At 37.8% G+C, this 22,106-nt stretch overlaps 1 protein-coding gene across 8 annotated transcripts in view; it reads left to right on the plus strand.

The window, feature by feature from the left end:
- Positions 1-22,106, plus strand: part of ZCCHC11 (zinc finger, CCHC domain containing 11) — a 129,591-nt gene that overhangs the window by 12,366 nt on the left and 95,119 nt on the right. For 7 of the 8 annotated variants that reach the window (XM_010847176.1, XM_010847171.1, XM_010847178.1 and 4 more), the window contains exon 2: positions 18,365-19,234. In XM_010847176.1, coding sequence (XP_010845478.1) covers positions 18,454-19,234 — 781 coding nt within the window. In that variant the 5' untranslated portion in view covers positions 18,365-18,453. Of the gene's footprint in view, positions 1-16,350; positions 16,456-18,364; positions 19,235-22,106 lie in introns of those variants that run through there. The other variant, XM_010847172.1, reaches the window with a different exon arrangement.

The raw sequence follows: 22,106 nt of genomic DNA on the forward strand, positions 1-22,106 counted from the left end.
TAAATTTTATTTTATTTTTAAACTTTACATAATTGTATTAGTTTTGCCAAATATCAAAATGAATCCGCCACAGGTATACATGTGTTCCCCATCCTGAACCCTCCTCCCTCCTCCCTCCCCATACCATCCCTCCGGGTCGTCCCAGTGCACTAACCCCAAGCATCCAGTATCGTGCATCGAACCTGGACTGGCAACTCGTTTCTTACATGATATTTTACATGTTTCAATGTCATTCTCCCAAATCTTCCCACCCTCTCCCTCTCCCACAGAGTCCATAAGACTGTTCTATACATCAGTGTCTCTTTTGCTGTCTCGTACACCGGGTTATTGTTACCATCTTTCTAAATTCCATATATATGCGTTAGTATACTGTATTGATGTTTTTCTTTCTGGCTTACTTCACTCTGTATAATAGGCTCCAGTTTCATCCACCTCATTAGAACTGATTCAAATGTATTCTTTTTAATGGCTGAGTAATACTCCATTGTGTATATGTACCACAGCTTTCTTATCCATTCATCTGCTGATGGACATCTAGGTTGCTTCCATGTCCTGGCTATTATAAACAGTGCTGCGATGAACATTGGGGTACACGTGTCTCTTTCCCTTCTGGTTTTCTCAGTGTGTATGCCTAGCAGTGAGATTGCTGGATCATAAGGCAGTTCTATTTCCAGTTTTTTAAGGAATCTCCACACTGTTCTCCATAGTGGCTGTACTAGTTTGCATTCCCACCAACAGTGTAAGAGGGTTCCCTTTTCTCCACACCCTCTCCAGCATTTATTATTTGTAGACTTTTGGATCACAGCCATTCTGACTGGTGTGAAATGGTACCTCATAGTGGTTTTGATTTGCATTTCTCTGATAATGAGTGATGTTGAGCATCTTTTCATGTGTTTATTAGCCATCTGTATGTCTTCTTTGGAGAAATGTCTATTTAGTTCTTGGGCCCATTTTTTTGATTGGGTCATTTATTTTTCTGGAGTTGAGCTGTAGGAGTTGCTTGTATATTTTTGAGATTAGTTGTTTGTCAGTTGCTTCATTTGCTATTATTTTCTCCCATTCTGAAGGCTGTCTTTTCACCTTGCTAATAGTTTCCTTTGATGTGCAGAAGCTTTTAAGGTTAATTAGGTCCCATTTGTTTATTTTTGCTTTTATTTCCGATATTCTGGGAGGTGGGTCATAGAGGATCCTGCTGTGATGTATGTCAGAGAGTGTTTTGCCTATAAGGGGGTGTGGTTCTACATGCCTTTGATCATAAAATCTCTGTCAGTTGATTTACCTATATAAAAAGTTATGCTTTTTTAACCTTTAGCTATTTTAGAGTTGATAAATGTTTAAAAATCGAGCTTTGTGATACTTTATATAAGCTTAATACACATTGTTTTGACCTTTTGAGTTAAATTTTTTTTTATTGTGGTAAAGGATCAAAGTGAAAGTGGCTCAATTGTGTTCGAATCTTTGTGACCCCATGGACTATACAGTCCATGGAATTCTCCAGGCCAGAATACTGGAGTGGGTAGCCTTTTCCTTCTCCAGGGGATCTTCCCAACCCAGGGATCAAGCCCAGGTCTCCCGCACTGCAGGCGGATTCTTAACCAACTGAGCCACAAGGGAAGCCCAAGAATACCATAGTGAGTAGCCTATCCCTTCTCCAGGGGATCTTCCCGACCCAGGAATCGAAACAGGGTCTTCTGCATTGCAGGTGGGTTCTTTACCAACTGAGCTATCAGGGAAGCCATAACGGTAAAGGATACATAACATTAAGTTTACTGTTTAACCTTTTTAAGTGTACAACTTAATGACATTAGTACATTCATGATGTTGTGTAACCATCACCACTGTTTATTTCCAGAGTTTTTTTTTAATCATCCCAAACAGAGACTCTACCCGTTAAACAATGACTCCCTGTTTCCCACACCTCCAGCCACTGATAACTTCTGTTCTGCTTTCTGTTCCTATGAATTTACTAATTCTCAGTCTTATACAATTGGAATCATGCAATGTCTGTCCTTTTGTAAGTGACTTATTTAGCATGATGTCCTCGAGGTTCATCCATGTTGTAGCATGTGTCAGAATTTCTTTCCTTTAAATGGCTGAGAAATATTCCATTGTATGTATATATCACATTTTGTTTATCCATTCTTCTGGTAATAGATGCTTGGTTGCTTTTACCTTTTGGCTGTTGTGAATAATATTGCAGTGAACATGATGTTCAAATATCTGAGTCCCTACTTTCAGTTCTTTTGAATATATGCCTGTGAATAGGATTGCTGGATCATATGGCAATTCCATGTTTAAGATTTTGAGGAACTTCCAACTGTTTTCTGCATCAGCTGTATCATTTTAGTTCCACCAGCAGTTGCATGAGAATTCCCACTTGTTTTGTTTTTGCTTTTGTTGCGTTTGCTTCATATCAAATCCAAAAAATCACTGCCAAGGTAGATGTCAAGGATGAAAGTTTAAATTTTGATGAAGTCCAATTTATCTATTTTTTTCTTTTGTCTGTGCTTTTGATGTCATATTTAGAAAATGTTGCCAAACTATGAAGATTTATAGTTTTTATGTGGTTATATGTATGTGTATGTTTGTGTAACTTAGTGTATAAGGTATAGTTTTAGTATAGGGATTAAATTTAGATCTTTGTTCTTTTGTTTTTGTTTTTATCCTTCCGTTGTTTACTTCTGAAAACACAAGTATGTACTCTTTCTTACAAGAAATTAGTTTATTATGGATGCCTGTGTATATTATTTTTTTTTTTCACTTAACAGTGTATTTTCAGTATCGCTGCATAGCAGAATAGAGATTTCCTTATTTTGTTTCATATCTGTATGGTTATATATTTTGTTTTATGATAGTTTTTCTGTAATTTTTCAAGTGATTCGAATGGTCATTTGTGTTCTTTCCCTGTCTGATCTTTTTACATTTAGTGTCTTGTCTGATTTGACCCATTTTGAGATAATTTTTGTAACTGGCAAAAGGTCAGGATCCAGCTTCATTCCTTTGAACAGGTGTATTCAGTTTTCCATCACCATTTGTCCTTGCTGCTAAGTTGCTTCAGTCGTGTCTGACTCTGTGTGACCCCATAGATGGCAGCCCACCAGGCTCCCCTGTCCCTGGATTCTCCAGGCAAGAACACTGGAGTGGGTTGCCATTTCCTTCTCCAGTGCATGAAAGTGAAAAGTGAAAGTTAAGTCACTCATTCGTGTGCGACTCTTCGCAACCCCATAGACTGCAGCCTACCAGGGTCCTCCATCTATGGGATTTTCCAGGCAAGAGTACTGGAGTGGGGTGCCATCACCTTCTCCGCCATTTGTCCTTACCCCTATTCAATACTATTAGCGTTGTCAAGTTGAATGACCATGTGTGTGATGGTTTATCTATTGGCTCTGTTCCATTGTACGTCTTTCTTATGCAATTACTGGACTGTTTTGGTTATTATAGCTTTGTGTAGTAAGTTTTGAAGTAATAAAGTGTTAACTCTTCCAACTTTTCTTTTTTTAGATTGTTTTGCCTATTTAGAGTCCTTTGAAATTCCATATGATTTTTAGGATGGGTTTTTCTATTTCTGCAAAAAATGCCATTGTGGTTTTGATAATGACTGCATTGAATCTTTAGATCACTTTGGGTAGTATTGGCATCTTAATAGTACAGTTAACAACGTAGGTCATTGGCATTGACTTAAGTGAAGGAAACAAATGGGGGAGTGCACAGTGGGCTGAAGTTTATATTTGCCAGTCTCCAGCTTTTGGCAGCTCTGGGGACTCGTGACCTTAATTTTCTGACCCCATGGACTGTAGCCCGCCAGGCTTCTCTGTTCATGGAATTTTCCAGGCAAGAATAATGGAATAGGTATCCATTCCCTTCTCCAGGAGATCTTCCAAACTCAGGGATCAAACCGAGGTTTCTTGCATTGCAGGCTGATTCTTTACCGTCTGAACCACCAGGGAAGCTCAATAACAAAGGGAAAGAAAGAAAAAAAGTGAAGTCGCTCAGTCGTGTCTGACTCTTTGCGACCCCGTGGACTGTAGCCTACCAGGCTCCTCAGTCCATGGAGTTTTCCAGGCAAGGGTACTGGAGGGGGTTGCCATTTCCTTCTCGAGGGGATCTTCCCAACCCAGGGATTGAACCCGGGTCTCCCCCATTGCAGGCAGACACTTTACTAGCCACCAAAGGGTGGAGTATATAATTCTTCTGAAGTGAATGATAAACATTGTAAAATGTGTGTTTTCCAATCTTCTGCTCCCTTGGGCTGTAGGACACGTGAACTTAGACTTTTCTTTCTTTCTGACTCCTTAGTTACCGTAGGTAGTGATCAGAGTTTGAAAAGAGAAGAGCAAGAAAGAGATAGGCAGGGAAGGTAGACCGCAAGGAATCTATGAACCTGGGATGTCGCTGCATGTAAGTGTTTAATTTCTTTCAGTAATGTTTTGTAGTTTTCAGTATACTAACTTTTTTTTGCCTCCTTGGTTAAATTTATTCTTAGGTATTTATTCTTTTTGATACTATTGTAAGTGGAATTGTTTTTTAAATTTCCTTTATGAATTGTTCGTTGCTACTGTATAGCATTCTTTGTGTGTTTATTCTGTATCTTGCAACTTACTGAATTTGTTTATTAGCTTTGATTTTGTGTGTATTTTTAGGATTATCTTATGATTTAAGATCATATCATCTGCAAACAGAGATGATTTACTTCTTTCCCAGTTTGGATTTCTTTTATTTCTTTTACTTGCCTAAGTGCTCTGGCTGGAACTTCTAGTACCTTATTAAATAGAAGTGACAAAGCAGATGTTTTTTCTGGATCTTAGGGGGAAATTTTTAAAATCTTTCATGGGGTATGATGTTAGTTGTGTGTTTTTTGTTTTGCTTTAGGTTTTTTTGTTGTTGTTGCTAGCTGGCCTTTACCATGTTGAAGAAGTTCCTTTCTATTACTAGTTCATCATGAAAAGGTGCTGGATTTTGTCAAATGCTTCCTTCTGCATCACTTGAGATGATCATGTAATTTTTCTTTTCCTTCAATCTATTAATGTGGCTTATCACATTGATTGGTATTTCATACATTCAATCACCCTTACATTCTGAAGATAAATCTTACTTGATTTTACTTGGTCATGGTGTATAATCCTTTTAATATGCTGCTAAATTTGGTTTGCTGGTATTTCATTGATGATTTTTTGCATGTGTGTTCATAGAATCAGAGTAACACTGTCCTCATAGAATCAGTTAGGAAGTGTTCCCTCCTTTGCAGTTTTTCAGAAGTATGAGAAGGATTGATGTTACTTCTTTACATATTGAATAGACTTCAGTGGTATAGCCTTCTGATTCTGAGTTTTTTTGTTGAGGGATTTTTGATTATGTATTCAGTCTACTTGTTATAGGTGTATTCTGGTTTTATATTTGTTCTTGACCCAGTTTTGGTAATTTATGTGTTGGTAGGAATTTGTCATCCCATCTACCTTATCCAGTTTGTTGATGTACAGTTGTTCGTAGAATTATTTTATAGTCTTTATTTTTTTAAATTATATTAAATATCCTTTTGTTTTCATTTGAAAATTTATGGTAAAATAATACATTGTTTTTAAAAAACACATTGTTTTCAAAAAACACATTGTTTTCATTTGTCTTGAAGTATTTTCTAATTGTCCTTGTGATTTCTTTTCACTCATTGGTTGGTTGAGCCCTTTGTTTAACTTCACATATTTGTGAATTTTCCAGTTTTTTCCTGTTACTGATTTGATTTCTAATTTCAGTCTGTTGTGATAAGAAAAGATAATTTGTATAATTTCAGTCTTTACATTTATTGAGACTTGTTTTATGACCTAACAAAATAGTCTATCCTTGAGTATGTTCCTTGTGTACTTGAGAGGACTGTGTATTCTGCTGATGTTGTGTTGAGTCATCTGGATCTATCTGTTAGGTCTCATTGTACAGTGTTACTTAAGTCCTCTCTTTCCTTAGGTTTTTTGTCTGGTTGCTTTAACCATAGGTATCGTCCCTATAGCTCAGACAGTAAAGAATCTGTCTGCAATGCAGGAGACCCAGGTTCGATCCCTGGGTTGGGAAGATCCTCTGGAGAAGGTGATGGCCATCCACTCCAATATTCTTGCCTGGAGAATCCCATGGACAGAGGAGCCTGGCGGGCCACAGTCCATGGAGTCACAAAGAGTCGGACACGATTAAGTGACTAACACTACCACTACTGCTCTAACCATTATTGAAAGATAGATATTAAAGTCTCCAATTAATGTATTTACTTATTTAATTGAAGTGTAGTTGATTTACAATGTTGTTACTTTTTGCTATACAACAGAGTGACTCAGTCATATATATGTGTATATCTATCTATACACACACACACACATTCTTTATAATATTCTTTTCCATTGTGTTTTATCCCAGGATACTGAATATAATTCCCTGTACTATACAGTAAAACCTTGTTTTCAGTCTACTCCATATGTAATAGTTTGCATCTATTAACCCCAAACTTCCAGTCCAAACCCCCTCCACAGTCCCTTCTCCCTTGGCAACCACAAGTCTGTTCTCTATGTCTTTGTGTCTGCTTCTGCGTCATAGGTTCATTTGTGTTATATTTTAGATTGTACACACACACACACACACACACACATACATATAAGTGATATCATACAATATTTGTCTTTTTCTGACTTCCTTCATGTAGGATGATAATCTCTAGTTGCAGCCATGCTGCTGTAAATGGCATTATGTATTTTGTTCTTTCTTATGACTGAGTAGTATTCCATTATATATATGTACTGCTGCTACTGCTGCTGCTGCTCCTGCTGCTAAGTCGCTTCAGTTGTGTCTGACTCTGTGACCCCATAGACGGCAGCCCAGCAGGCTTCCCTGTCCCTGGGATTCTCCAGGCAAGAACACTGGAGTGGGGTGCCATTTCCTTCTCCAATGCAGGAAAGTGAAAAGTGAAAGTGAAGTCGCTCAGTCGTGTCCAACTCTTAACGACCCCACGGACTGTAGCCTACCCGGCTCCTCCATCCATGGGATTTTCCAGGCAAGAGTACTGGAGTGGGGTGCCATGTTTTAAAAAAATTTTTAATTGGAGTACAGTTAATTTACAATGTTGTATCAATGTCAGGTGTACAGCAAAGTGAATCAGTTTTACATATACATATATCCACTCTTTTTTTAAGATTCTTCTCCCATATAAGTTGTTACAGAGTATTGAGTAGAGTTCCTTGTGCTATACAGCAGGTTCTTATTAGCTCTCTATTTGTATATGTATATATATATACATATATATATATATATATCTCATATATATATATGACATATACATACACTATGTATATGTCAGTCCCAATCTCCCAATTTATCCCTCTTCTCCCTCCCCCCATCCTCAGGTAATCATAAGTTTTTTTCTATATTTGTAATTCTGCTTCTGTTTTTTAAATGTTCATTTGTACCTTCCCTTTTTGTTTAGATTTCAGATATAAGTGATATCATGTAATGTTTGTTTTTCTGTGTCTGACTTACTTCACACAGTATGACAATCTCTGGGCTGCGAATGGCATCAGTTCAGTTCAGTCACTCAGTTGTATCTGACTCTTTGTGACCCCATGGACTGCAGCACGCCAGGCCTCCCTGTCCATCACCAACTCCTGGAGTCTACTTAAGCACATGTCCATTGAGTCAGTGATGCCATCCAACCATCTCATCCTCTGTTGTCCCCTTCTCCTCCCTCCTTCAATCTTTCCCAACATCAGGATCTTTTCAGATGAGTCAGTTCTTCACATCAGGTGGCCAAAGTATTGGAGTTTCAGCTTCAGCATCAGTCCTTCCAATGAATATTCAGCACTGATATCCTTTAGGATGGACTGGTTGGACCTCCTTGCAGTCCAAGGGACTCTCAAGAGTCTTCTCCAACACCACAGTTCAAAAGCATCAATTCTTCGGTGCTCAGCTTTCTTTATAGTCCAACTCTTACATCCATTCATGACTACTGGAAAAACCATAGCTTTGCCAAGACGGACCTTTGTTGGCAAAGTAATGTCTCTGCTTTTTAATATGCTGTCTAGGTTGGTCATAACTTTTCTTCCAAGGAGCAGGTATCTTTTAATTTCATGGCTGTAGTCCCCGTCTGCAGTGACTTTTGGAGCCAAAGGAAATAAAATCTGTCACTGTTTCCACTGTTTCCCCATCTGTTTGCCATGAAGTGATGGGACAAGACCCCATGATCTTAGTTTTCTGAATGTTGAGTTTTAAGCCAACTTTTTCACTCTCCTCTTTCATCAAGAGGCTCTTTAGCTCTTCACTTTCTGCCATAAGGGTGGTGTCATCTGCATATCTGAGGTTATTGATATTTCTCCTGGCAATCTTGATTCTAGCTTGTGATTCATCCAGCATGGTATTTCTCATGATGTACTCTGCATACAAGTTAAATAAGCAGGGTGACAATATACAGCCTTGACATACTCCTTTTCCAATTTAGAACCAGTCTGTTGTTCCATGTCCAGTTCTAACCGTTGCAAATGGCATAATGCTGTTCTTTTTAATGGCAGATTAATATTAATATTCCCTTGCATATGTGTACCACTCTTCATCCATTTATCTGTTGATGGTCATTTAGGTTGTTTCCATGCCTTGACTATGGTGAAGAGTGCTGCTGTGAAGTTACAAATGCATATATCTTTTGAATTATAGCTTTGTCTAGATATATGCCTTGGAGTGGAATTGCTGGATCTTATTGGTAGCTCTTTTACAATTTTAAATAGCACAACTGGAATTCTGTCACCTCCGCTAGCTTTGTTCATAGTAATGCTTTCTAAGGCCCACCTGACTTCCCACTCCAGGATGTCCATCTCTAGGTGAGTGACCACACCACCATGGTTACCTGGGTCGTTAAGACCTTTTTTGTATAGTTATTCTGTGTATTCTTGCCACCTCTTCTTAACCTCTTCTGCTTTTGTTAGGTCCTTCCTGTTTCTGTCCTTTTTATGGTGCCCATCCTTGCATGAAATGTTCTCTTGATATCTCCAGTTTTCTTGAAGAGATCGCTGGTCTTTCCCATTCTCTTGTTTTCCTCTATGTCTTTGCATTGTTCACTTAAGATGGCCTTCTTATCTCTTCTTGCTATTCTCTGGAACTCTGTGTTCAGTTGAGTACGCTCAAACTGCCATACAGTTCAGCTCATTTCACATGCTAGCAAGGCTATGCTCAAAATCCTTCAAGCTAAGCTTCAGCAGTACAGGAACTGAGAACTTGCAGATGTTCAAGCTGGATTTATTTAGAGAAGGTAGAGGAACCAGAGATCAAATTGCCAACATTCGTTGAATCATGGAGAAAGCAAGGGAATTCCAGAAGAACATCTGCTTCGTTGTGTGAATCACAACAAACTGTGGAAAATTATTAAAGAGATAGGAGTACCAGACTACCTTACTTGTCTCCTGAGAAATCTATGTTTAGGTCAAGAAGCAACAGTTAGAACTGGACATGGAACAACATACTGGTTCAAAATTGGGAAAGGACTATGACAAGGCTGTATATTGTCACCCTGCTTATTTAACTTATATGCAGAGTACATCATGTGAAATACCATGCTGGATGAATCACAAGCTGGAATCACAATTGCTGGGAGAAATAACAACCTCACATATACAGATGATGCCACTTTAATGGCAGAAAGTGAAGAGGAACTAAAGAGCCTCTTGGTGAGGGTGAAAGAGAGTGAAAAAGCTAGCTTGAAATTCAGCATAAAAAAGCCAAGATCATGGCATCTGGTCCCATCACTTCATGGCAAATAGAAGGGAAAAAAGTGAAAGCAGAGACAGATTTTATTTTTTTGGATGCCAAAATCTCTGCTGCTGCTGCTAAGTCGCTTCAGTCGTGTCCGACTCTGTGCGACCCCATAGACAGCAGCCCACCAGGCTCCCCCGTCCCTGGGATTCTCCAGGCAAGAACACTGGAGTGGGTTGCCATTTCCTTCCCCAGTGCGTAAAAGTGAAAAGTGAAAGTGAAGTCGCTCAGTCGTGTCCAACTCTTAGCGACCCCATGGACCCATGGACCCATGGACCCCATGGCCCACCAGGGTCCTCCATCTATGGGATTTTCCAGGCAAGAGTACTGGAGTGGGGTGCCATTGCCTTCTCCGAAAATCACTGTAGCAGGCATGAAATTAAAATTGTTTGCTCCTTGGAAGGAAAGCTATGACAAACCTAGACAATTAACTGAAAAGCAGAGACATCACTTTGCTGACAAAGGTCCTTATAGTTAAAGCTGTGGTTTTCTAGTAGTCATGTATGGATGTGAGAGTTGGACTATAGAGAAGGCTGAATGCCAAAGAATTGATGCTTTTGAATTGTAATACTGGAGAAGATTCTTAAGAGTCCCTTGGACAGCAAGGAGATCAAACCAGTCAATCCTAAAGGAAATCAACCCTGAATATTAACTGGACAGATTGATGCTGCAGTACCAATACTTTGGCCACCTGATGGGAAGAGCTGGCTCATTGGAAAAGACTCTGATGCCGGGAAAGATTGAAGAGAAAAGGAGAAGGGGGCAGCAGAGGATGAGAAGGCTAGATAGCATCACTGATTCAATGGACAAGAGTTTGAACAAACTTTGGGAGATGGTGGACGACAGAGGAGCCTGGTGTGCTGCAGTCCATTTGGTTGGACACAGCTTAGTAACTGATCAACAACAACAACAAATGGTAGCTCTACTTTTGGTTTTCTGAGGGGTTTCCATAGTGGTTGCACCAGCTTGTATTCCCATCAACAGTGTAGGAGGGTTCCTTTTTGTCTTCACCCTCTCCAGCATTTGTTATTTGTAGACTTTTTGATGATGGCCATTCTGACTGGTGTGAGGTGGTACCTCATGATAGTTTTGATTTACATTTCTCTGATAATTAGCAATGTTGAGCATCTTTACATGTGCTTTTTAGCCATCTGTATGTCTTGTTTGGAGAAATGTCCATTTTGGATCTTCTGTTCATTTTTCGACTGGGTTGTTTGTTTTGTTGTTGTATGAACTATTTGTATAATTTGGAAATTAAGCCCTTGTTGGTCTCATCATTTGCAAATATTTTTTCCCATTCTGTAGGTTGTCTTTTTGTTTCATTTATGGTTTCCTTTGGTATGCCAAGGCTTGTAAGTTTGATTAGGTCTCATTTGTTTATTTTTATTTCTGTTGCATTAGGAGACGGATCTAAAATACTAATAATGATTTATGTCAGAGAATATTTCACCCATGTTTTCTTCTGGGAGTTTTATGGTGTTAATGTCTAAAATCTTTAAGTCTTTAAGTCATTTTGAGTTTATTTCTGTGTATGGTTAGAGATTGTGTTCTAACTTTATTGATTTATATGTGGCTGTCCCAACTTTCTCAACACCACTTTAAAAAATTTTTTATTCATTTTTATTTATTTATTCGACCATGCTAGGTCTTTCTTGTGGCACGTGGGATCTTTAGTTGCAGCATACAAAGTCTTAGTTATGGCATGTGGGATCCAGTTCCCCTACTAAGAATTGAACCTGGGCCTGCTGCATTGGGAGCACAGAATCTTAGTTGCTAGACCACCAAGGAAATCCTCTAATATCACTGTCTTTTATCCCATTGTATATTCTTGCTTCCTTTGTTGACAATTAATTGACACTAGGTGTGTGGGTTTATTTTTGGGCTCTCTGTTCTATTCCATTGATCCATATGTCTTTTTTTGGTGCCAATACCATGCTGTTTTGATTACTGTTGCTTTGTAGTATTATCTGAAATCTAGGGTGGTTATGCTTCCTGCTTTGTTCTTTTTCTTCAGGATTGCTTTGGCAATTCTGAGTCTTTTTTGGTTCCATATAAATTTTAGGATTATTTGTTCTAATTCTGTGAAAAATGTCATGGGTAGTTTGACAGGGATCCAGCCATTGTCATAGAACTGCCTATTTCTGTTTTCAATTTTGTTAATTTTTCTTCCTATTTTGGGGTCTCTGTTATTAGGTTCATATATGTTTATAATTATTTCATGCTTTTGCTGGATTAAACTTTTTATCAGTGTATAATGCCCTTCTTTGTCTGTTGTTACCTGTTTTGACTTAAAAGTATATTTTTTTCCTGACAATTATATAGCCAGTTCAGCTCTATCTTGATTATTGTTTTCATGGAATATCTTTTTCCAGACTTTACTTTCAACCTTTGCTTCAGCCTCTAAAGTGAATCTCTTATAGTTAGATGATAGATGGATCATATGTTTTTTAATTTAGTTTTCCAATCTTTTGCCTTTAATTGAAGAGGCTAACTCATTTACATTTAAAGTAATTATTTACTTATTTACTTTTGGCTTTGTTGGGCCTTCATTGTGTGGGCTTTTTCTCCAGTTCAGGCAAGCAGAGGCTACTCTCTAGTTGTGGTGCGTGGGCTTCTCATTGCAGTGGCTTCTCTTGTTGCAGAGGGTGCATGGCTCCAGGGTGCATGGACTTCCGTGACTCTTGGGCCCTAGAGCACAGCGTTAGTAGTTGTGGTGCGTGGGCTTAGTTGCTCTGCAGCATGTGGGATCTTCCCAGACCAGGGATCAAACCCATGTCTCCTGCCTGGCAGGTGTATTCTTTACCATTGAGCTTTGTTTTCTTGGGCTCCAAAATCACTACAGATGGTGAATGCAGTCATTAAATTAAAAGACGCTTGCTCCTTGAAAAAGGGCTTTCCTGATAGCTCAGTTGGTAAAGAATCCGCCTGCAATGCAGAAGACCCCAGTTTAATTCCTGGGTTGGGAAGATCTGCTGGAGAAAGGATAGGCTACCCACTCCAGTATTCTTGGGCTTCCCTTGTGGCTCAGCTAGTAAAGAATCTGCATGCAGTGTGGGAGACCTGGGTTTGATCCCTGGGTTGGGAAGATCCCCTGGAGAAGGGAAAGGCCCCACTCCAGTATTCTGGCCTGGAGAATTCCATGGACTGTACAGTCCATGGGGTTGCAAAGAGTCAGACACAACTGAGCGACTTTCACTTTCCTTCTCCTTGAAAGAAAAGCTATGACAAACAGACAGCATATTAAAAAGCAGAGACATTCCTTTGCCGACAACAGTCCATCTTGTCAAAGCTGTGGTTTTTCCAGTAGTCATGTTATGGATGTGAGAGTTGGACCATAAAGACAGTTGAGTGGCGGAGAATTGATCCTTTGAACTGTGGTGTTGAAGAAGACTTGAGAGTCCCTTGGACTGCAAGGAGATCAAACCAGTCCATTCTAAAGGAAATCAGTCCTGAATATTCATTGGAAGGACTGATGCTGAAGCTGAAGCTCCAATACTTTGGCTACCTAATGGCAAAAACTGACTCATTGGAAAAGACCCTGATGTTGGGAAAGATTGAAAGCAGGAGGAGAAGGAGACAGAGGATAAGATGTTGGATGGCATTACTGACTGGATAGACATGAGTTTGAGCAAGCTCCAGGATATGCTGATGGACAGAGAATCCTGGAGGACTACAGTCCATACAGTCCCTAGGTTGCAGAAGTGAACTGAAGTGACTTAGCACAAACGTATGACATACTGATTCCATATTCAAGTATATTGGGAAATGATCACCATAATAAGTCTGGTTAACATCTGTACAAAAGCTGTGTCTTTATGGGAACTGAGAGGTCCTTGGTGATTTTCTGTAATTGTAAAATTATCAGAACTAATATAACATTAGCATCACTGTGTTTTAGGATTTGCATTGAATTATAACATCTCAGTTGGAATAGACTGGTTTATTTTATAGTTTAGAAATGACTTAGAGAGGGTCAGTGTCTCTTGTTTAATGTCACTCAGTAGGTAACTAGTGGGCCTCAGGGGTTGGAAAAGTGAGTGTTAGACTCTCAGTCGTGTCCCACTCTTTGCAACTCCATGGACTGTAGCCTGCCAGGCTCTTCTATCCATGGGATTTTCCAGGCAAGATACTGGAGTAGGTTGCCATTCCCTTCTCCAGGGGATCTTCCCCATCTAGCAATCAAACCTGAGTCTCCTGCATTGTAGGCAGATTCTTTACTGTCTGAACCAGGGGTTGGAGGCCTTAGCTGAAATTGACTCATATAATTTTTCTTTCCAAAGTAGTAGGAACTTTGGATAACTTTCTGTAATTATGCCTTAAAATAGTTTCCTTTGTCTATCCCATGAAGGGTTACTTGAGCAGTAAGGTAACTCTGTGATACAGCTTTTCCATTAGTTATGCAACAGTTATTTCAGGTAAGCTTTCTCAGTTAATGTATCCAAACAACACTTTTTAAGTTTCAGGCCCCAGAACTTGTGGTCAACCTGCCAATTGAACGATGGATAATTACAGAAAGGCATCAAAAACTTCTCTTGAAAGAATTCCAATTTCTGCTGAAGACTTTAGTTTGTAGCAGGAAAAGAATGATGTAAAGACATCAGTCTGGAGTAGATATGCTTTTAATTGCTAGTGATTTTAAATGTTTATTAAGTATGTAGCATTGTAGTAGTCATTGATGGTAAGGATTCAAGGAAGGTAGAAGACATGATTAGAACTAGAAGTAGGAAATGGACTGATGTTTAATGATTTACTAAAAATTGCATGGAATACATCCTGAATGCTATTGTTTTCTATATCAGACACTTAAATTTGTTAAAAATTATCTGTATTTTCTTGTTAATAATTGGTTATTTAAGGTTAAAATCTCATTTAATACTCACTACTGCATTATGAAAAAAAACCCAGGAACTGGAAAGTCTGACATTTTTATTTGTTTCAACCAATTTTGCTGAATGTGCACTGGGAAGCAGTGAATCTTATTTTCAAAGCAGTATGTTCTCAGAGAGAACTTCGTTTCTAGGGACTGTAGCTTTTTGGGAAGAATTTTATACTCTTGATGCATGCATGCTATGTTGCTTCAGTTGTGTCCAGCTCTGTGGACTGTAGTCCTCCAGGCTCCTCTGTCCATGGGATTCTCCAGGCAATACAGAGTGGGTGCCATTTCCTTCTCTAGGGGATATTCCTGACCCAGGGATCAAACTTGAGTCTCCTGAATTGGCAGGTGGGTTCTTTACCACTAATACCAACTGGGAAGCGCATATTGTTGATAGCTTAAAATAAAAAGTTAAAAATAGTACTTTTTTAGTATAATTAGTACCTTTTTTTGAAAGCAAGAGGACATTTGCCACTCATATAAGAAAAAGTGCAGAAGGTCAGAAAATAACTAAGGTATGTTTTTTAATAACACATTATTTCTATTAAAAATGTAAATGTTGTTTCAGTTACGTGAAACAGATTGCTCACTTAAAGTGAAGCCTAGCAATTTTTCGGTCTTTTAACTCCTCGGTTGCATTTATCTATATTCAGTAGATTTAAAAAAAAATCTTTGTAGCTTTTATTTATACATACAAACTTGATTTATAGAGGTTTTTCTGTTCTTTTTTTCTTTTTGAATGGAGGAATAGTGTGTCTAAAAAGTTTTATAAACAGAATTGTGGATCACCTTTGCTATATCAGGTCTTTATTGTTTAGGCTTTTGTCAGTAAGATGATGTCTACAAAATTATTAGAGTTGTTATAGAATAGCAAAAGAAAATTTTAAATAATTTGGTTACTGGATAAGGTTAGCTAGTACTTTAGAGCCCATTTTTATTTTTAAAATTAGGAACCTTCAGCAGTTTCTACAAGAAATTATATATGTTTGACAACTGTTTTGACAGGTATGTAAAAAAACTTTATCAAGAATAATAACAGAAAAATGTATTTAAATATCAAAAATCCAGGAGCAAAAACATTCTTTTATAGGTAAAAGTGCTATATTTCCAGCTTTTTACTGGAAAATAATGTTAGTCAAAAAATAAATTAATGGTGAAAATCTAATATGGCTTTGGCTTAAGTTTTAATTAATTCCTTTAAATATTATCTTATAGAATAATTTAGAGGCAGAGGGACAACCATGTGAGGACACAGGAGGGAAAAAGAAAAAAAAAGAAAAAAGCCTAGTAAATTTTTTTTAATTGAAATATATTTTATTTACAATATTAGTTTCAGGTGTGTAGCATAGCGATTCAGTGTTTTTAGAGATTATACTTCATTGAAAGTTATCACAAGATAATGGCTGTAATTTCCTGTGCTGTACAATACATCCTTGTTGCTTATCTACCTAGTAGGTTTCCAAAATAAAAGATAATATTAATCTGAACAGAGATGAAGGCAGAGAACGTAGAGGACTGTACTACAACAGGAATTATAAAAGCTAGGTCCAAGTAGGTTAGTACAATTAGTAATCCCAGATGGCTCAGTGGTAAAGAATCTGCCTGCCAGTGCAGGAGACCAGAGGTTCACCTTCAGTCTCTGGGTGGGGAAGATTGCCTGGAGGAGGAAATGGCAACCCACTCCAATATTCTTGCCAGGAAAATCCCATGGACAGAGGAGCCTGGCAGGCTACAGTCTGTGGGGTCGAGTCAGACATGACTGAGCATGCACGCACACCAAGTTGAATAAGATGTTTCAGTGAAGACATAACTGGGTAAGTTTAATTTCTTTCTTTTTTTTGGAAATAACGCTTTGATATAAACATAGTTTGGAGTAAATGAATTGTGTTCTGATCTTTTGAATTTAGGTAGTATTTTTGTTTTAAAATGATGTATAGTTATATGATTAGAGGTGTTTGACTGCCCAAATTTGTTATTTAATAAATTAACCAAGTAAAATAAAAAATGCTACATGCAGTTTGCTTTTGGTGACTAATTTTTATTCATGTTTTTAATCTTTGTTTAGAGGCGTAAATTTAAGTATCAATTTAAGGCATATAGGACAAACTGAAAAGTAAAAAAAAATCCTGGTTTCCATAATACATAGTATACAATCTATTTCTCTTATAGAGGGGCTATAAAATGTAGTATTTTGATTTGTTTATAGTTTGTACTCTGTGGTAAAAGTGTAATAGTTCTTTTAATATTTTAGAAAAAAATTGGTTCTGACTTTTTGTTCATTATTACTGTCTTTTTGTAAACATTATTATTCTTTTAGAGCAGTTTTAGTTTCACTGTAGAGTTGGGCAGAAAGTACATTGTTGTTGTTCAGTTGCTCAGTCGTGTCCCACTCTTTGTGACCCTATGACTGCAGCACACCAGGCTTCCTTGTCCTCCACCATCTTCTGGAACTTGGTCAAACTCATGTCCATTGGGTTGGTGATGCCATCCAACCATAGTGCCCATGTAACTCCCTTCCCCCACACAGGAATAGCGTCCCCCACTATCAACATCCCTGCACCAGAATGGTACATTTGTTATAATCGATGAACCTACACTGACACATCATTATCATCCAAAGTCATAGTTTACCTTAGAGTTCAGTCTTAAAGATATCCATTCTGTGGCTTTTGACAAATGTATAATGACATATATCCACCATTATATCATCATACAGAATATTACTATCATTTTTAAACTCTGAGTTCCCATTGGTTTTTTATTTTTTTAATTTAAATTTATTTATTTTAATTGGAGGCTAATTACAATATTGTATTGGTTTTGCCATACATCAGCTTGAATCAGCCACGGGTGTACACGTGTTCCCCATCCTGAATCCCTCTCCCACCTCCCTCCCCATACCATCCTTCTGGGTCATCCCAGTGCACCAGCCCCAAGCATCCTGTATCCTGCATCGAACCTGGACTGGTGATTCGTTTCTTAGTTGGTTTTTTAAAATTTTCTTACTTCAGAAGATTTTATTAAATTCCATTGTTCTTTGGAGATGGAAAAAGTCTGTTTGACGTTGATTCCCCATGTTTAAAGGGTCACGTTAGAAGTAGATTAATGACATAAACAGGTAGTGTATAGTAGGAAAGTCATGTGGGAAAGATCTTACCACCTGTGTATGTGTTTAGTTGCTAAGTCATGTCTGACTCTTTGCAGCCCCCTGGACTGCAGCATCCCAGGCTTCTCTGTCCTTCACTATCTCCCGGAGTTTGCTCAATTCATATCTGTTGAGTTAATGATGCTATCTAACCATTTCATCCTCTGCCATTCCCTTCTTTTGTTGTAAGTCTTTCCCAGAATCAGAGTCTTTTCCAATTTGTTATTTTTGCTTCATTTTCTTTTAGGTGGTTGCGGTATATCACTTGGAAGTTTTATTTCGCTTTTAGTTGAAATGCTTAGTGTAAAACATTTTACTTCTAAAGTTCCCATGTTTTGATGTCATTTGCCAGAATTACATTAGAACCTCCTTTACGGGCATTTTGCTGTTATTTACTGAGTGGGCATTAACCCTTTTTCATATTGTTTTCAGAGTTTAAAAGTTTTTATTTTTTACTATTCAGTTTTGAAAGTAAATTGTAAAAGCTTTTTTTTATGTCTAACCAATTTTTTAAAAATGGTTTTTGCATTTTAAATAACAGATTTTTTTTTGTTGTTGTTGTTTTCTTAACCCAATAGTTTGCTTGCCTAAACTGGATTTGAAGTAATTCAAACTACTGGACCTCTGCCACGTTACAATATCATAGAAAGAAGCAGGTTTTCAAATAATGGAAGAGTCTAAGACCTCTGAAAATGAAAATCATGAACCAAAGAAGAATGCTTGGGCTCTTTCTGAAGAAAGCAAAGCAGTTAAAGTTATAACTAATCAAACTTTGAAAGCTAAAAATGATAAATCCATAAAAGAAATTGGGACCAATTCTCCAAATAAGAATAGTAGTAAAAAAAATAAGCAAAATGATATTTGTATAGAAAAAACAGAAGTTAAATCATGTAAAGTAAATGCTGCCAGTGTTCCAGGTAAAGATTTAGTCCTTCGAGATCAAAGTCACTGCAAAGCAAAAAAATCACCTAATTCACCAGTGAAAGCAGAAAAGTTACCTGTTTCTCAGGCAAAAGTAGAAAGAGCACCCAGTTTACAGGCAAAAACAGAAAAACCATCAAAGTCACCTAATTCACCAGTGAAAACAGAAAAGACACCCAGTTCACAGGCAATAGTAGCAGAAAAGACACTTAATTCACAGAGGAAAGCAGAAAAAGCACCTGGTTCTCAGATGAAATCAGAAAAGGTACCCAGCCTGCCAGCAGAAGCTGAGAACGTACCCAATTTGCTGTTGAAAGAAAACATGAGACAGACAGAATTACAGCACATTGGAAAAAAAATTCCAAGTTCCTTTACTTCTCTGGATAAAGTGAATATTGGTGTTGCAGAAGAAGAAAAATCTGCTATGGAAAACTCACAACGATCTCAGAAGCAGCAAACGTGTACAGATAATACTGGTGATTCTGATGATAGTGCTTCAGGAACTGAAGACATATCAGATGATTTGAGTAAGTACAACTTAGATTATCCCACAAGTCACATTTTTGGAGAGATTTTTTAATATTAATGTCTTTAAATTTTTTCCTAGTTTAACCATTTTAACTGCGAAAAAGACATTCTTTAGATGGAAAAACATTTATTATGATAGGACAAAGCTTGTGAAAATACGAATTTAGTGGCTTCTGTAGTTGGTACACGCACGGACACATATACTATTTTTAAATGGTCCTGGTAATACAATGCTCATTCATTCACCAAATGTGTATGCCTGTATTGAGTTCCTATTATATGTCGTTCAGGTATTTACAATGGAAACCAAAAGAACACAGCCCTAGGTCTCAAGGAAGCTTCTAGTTAGGTGAAGGTATTACAGATAAGTAAGGTGGTAATTTAGTTTAGTGCCAAAAACTTAGAATTGAGAAAGTACATGATTTAATTGAGGTATTTAGACTTTTAGGGCTTCCCTGGTGGCTCAGTGGTAAAGAATCTGCCTGCCAATGCAGGAGACACAGGTTCATTCCCTGGGTTGGAAAGATCCCCTAGAGAAGGAAATGGTAACCCACTCCAGTATTCTTGCCTGGGAAATCGCATGGACAGAGGAGCCTGGCAGGCTGTTACAGTTCATGGAGTGGCAAAAGAGTCGGATACAAGTTAGTAACTAAACGTCAACAACATTTAGACTTTGGGTTGAGAAAGGCATGATGCAAATGTGAGACTGCAAGTGTGACCGAGATTCATCATGACTGAAATAAGGACTTGAGGAATGTGGCAAAAGATGGAGCTGAAAAAGGCACACAAGAATTAAGAGAGTAAGGGGCCTTTAGGATATGACAGGACCTTATGAGTGTTTTGAGAAGCCACTAAAGAGGTAGACCGGTGATCACATGTATATGTGTGTGTCTTTTTTGGGGGATACAATGCAGCAAATTCTTTGACAGGAACAAAACTGGAAACAGAGATCTGTCAGGACACTGTTGGAATTTACTTGAGAACTATCAGTGTAAAATTAATTTTCTAATGGGATCTTGATATTAGCTTTAATTAATTACTTATAAATATTGTCCATGTCTCTCGAGTAATCTTAATTTTGTTGAAATTAATGAATTTTCCCTGGCAGTCTTTTTTCCTGATGTTTTTGTGGCTAAAAGAATAAAACCTTTTCTTGATGTATAAATAGAAAAAGCTATTTTTAAGTCATTATTTACCACTTTTTGAGAAATGCTAATAAAGAGTTCAGAAATAACTTTTTTTGTTTCTAGTGGTACACAGATAATGGCCTATTGACAGACCTTTTTTTTTTTTTTTAATTTAGTAGAGGTACCTGTATGTATGTAAAAAAAAAATTTAATACTTTTATAGATATGGCTTAGGACAAGGCCCCACAAAGTAAGCCAAATTAAAGACAGTATAAATAAATAATAGTACTTGGAAGTTTTTGGATATGGCAAATCTAAACATGACAGTATGTGACTCAGGTTGGGAAATACTGGTGTATGAGATCACTTACAAGGGTCTGGTCACTTTAATTAGTTAAAGCTATGATTTAAAGATTTTTTTTTAAAGGTGACAAAGTGACAGAGTGAGGTAGTTAAGCTAGTGAGCTCTGGAGTAAAATTTCATAGGTTTTGAATCTTATCTTCCTCACTGAAGAGCTTTGTGATCTTGGATAAGCTGCCTATCCTTTACAACATATCTTCAGTTTCCTCATTTTTTAAAAAAGTGGAGGTGCTGCTGCCTTTGTTATAAAGGTTAAGTGAAATAATTCATAGAATGTTTCATGTAGTCCTTGACACAGTAGGCACAACGGCAGTGAATATCCTTTATTATTATTATTTCTCCAATTCAGTGCAGTTTTGTTGTTTGTTAATGTGGAGAACAAGTTGAACTAGCTTAAGGAAGATAGTAGACCGAGTAGAGGTCCTTTTGGGAGACTTGTTTTAACAAAGTAATAAGAAGGAGTTATAGTAATCATTTCATAAATAAGGGCTTATTTTAAAGAATTTTCTTCAATATGTATAATATTGGCCTTGAAGTCATGTTGATACATAATTAGCTCTTTTTTTTCTGTTTTGTAAATTAAATTTTTACATAGATTTCCCCTTTGTAAATGAAATAGAATAAAATCTCTTTGTCTAGGTCATTGCCTATTTGGACTTAATTTAACATAGGTTATAGACTTTTGATTAATCTCAGGCCCACCTGATTAGTGAATTAATTTTCATTAAGTCCAACTTTGGCTCCTGTGTAGCACTTACACAATTTCTCCTTTTGCCATTCATAAATTTAAAAAATATTTTGAGTGATATCTGCTATGTGCCAGTTACTGATCTAGTCACTGAGAATATAACAATGAACAAAACAGGTAATACTACACTTATGGAGTTAATATTCTAGTGGGAAGAAATAGATGGCGACATAGTAAGTAACAGAAGTATGTAATAAGTTCACTTCAGTTCAGTTCAGTTGCTCAGTCGTGTCCGACTCTGCGACCCCATGAATTGCAGCACGCCAGGCCTCCCAGTCCATCACCAACTCCCGGAGTTCACTGAGACTCACGTCCATTGAGTCAGTGATGCCATCTAGCCATCTCATCCTCTGTCGTCCCCTTCTCCTCTTGCCCCCAATCCCTCCCAGCATCAGAGTCTTTTCCAATGAGTCAACTCTTCGCATGAGGTGGCCAAAGTACTGGAGTTTCAGCTTTAGCATCATTCCTTCCAAAGAAATCCCAGGGCTGATCTCCTTCAGAATGGACTGGTTGGATCTCCTTGCAGTCCAAGGGACTCTCAAGAGTCTTCTCCAACACCACAGTTCAAAAGCATCAATTCTTCGGCGCTTAGCCTTCTTCACAGTCCAACTCTCACATCCATACATGACCACAGG

This window comes from Bison bison, unplaced genomic scaffold, assembly GCF_000754665.1.
Source record: "Bison bison bison isolate TAMUID 2011002044 unplaced genomic scaffold, Bison_UMD1.0 scf7180017864244, whole genome shotgun sequence".
Lineage (NCBI taxonomy): Eukaryota > Metazoa > Chordata > Mammalia > Artiodactyla > Bovidae > Bison > Bison bison.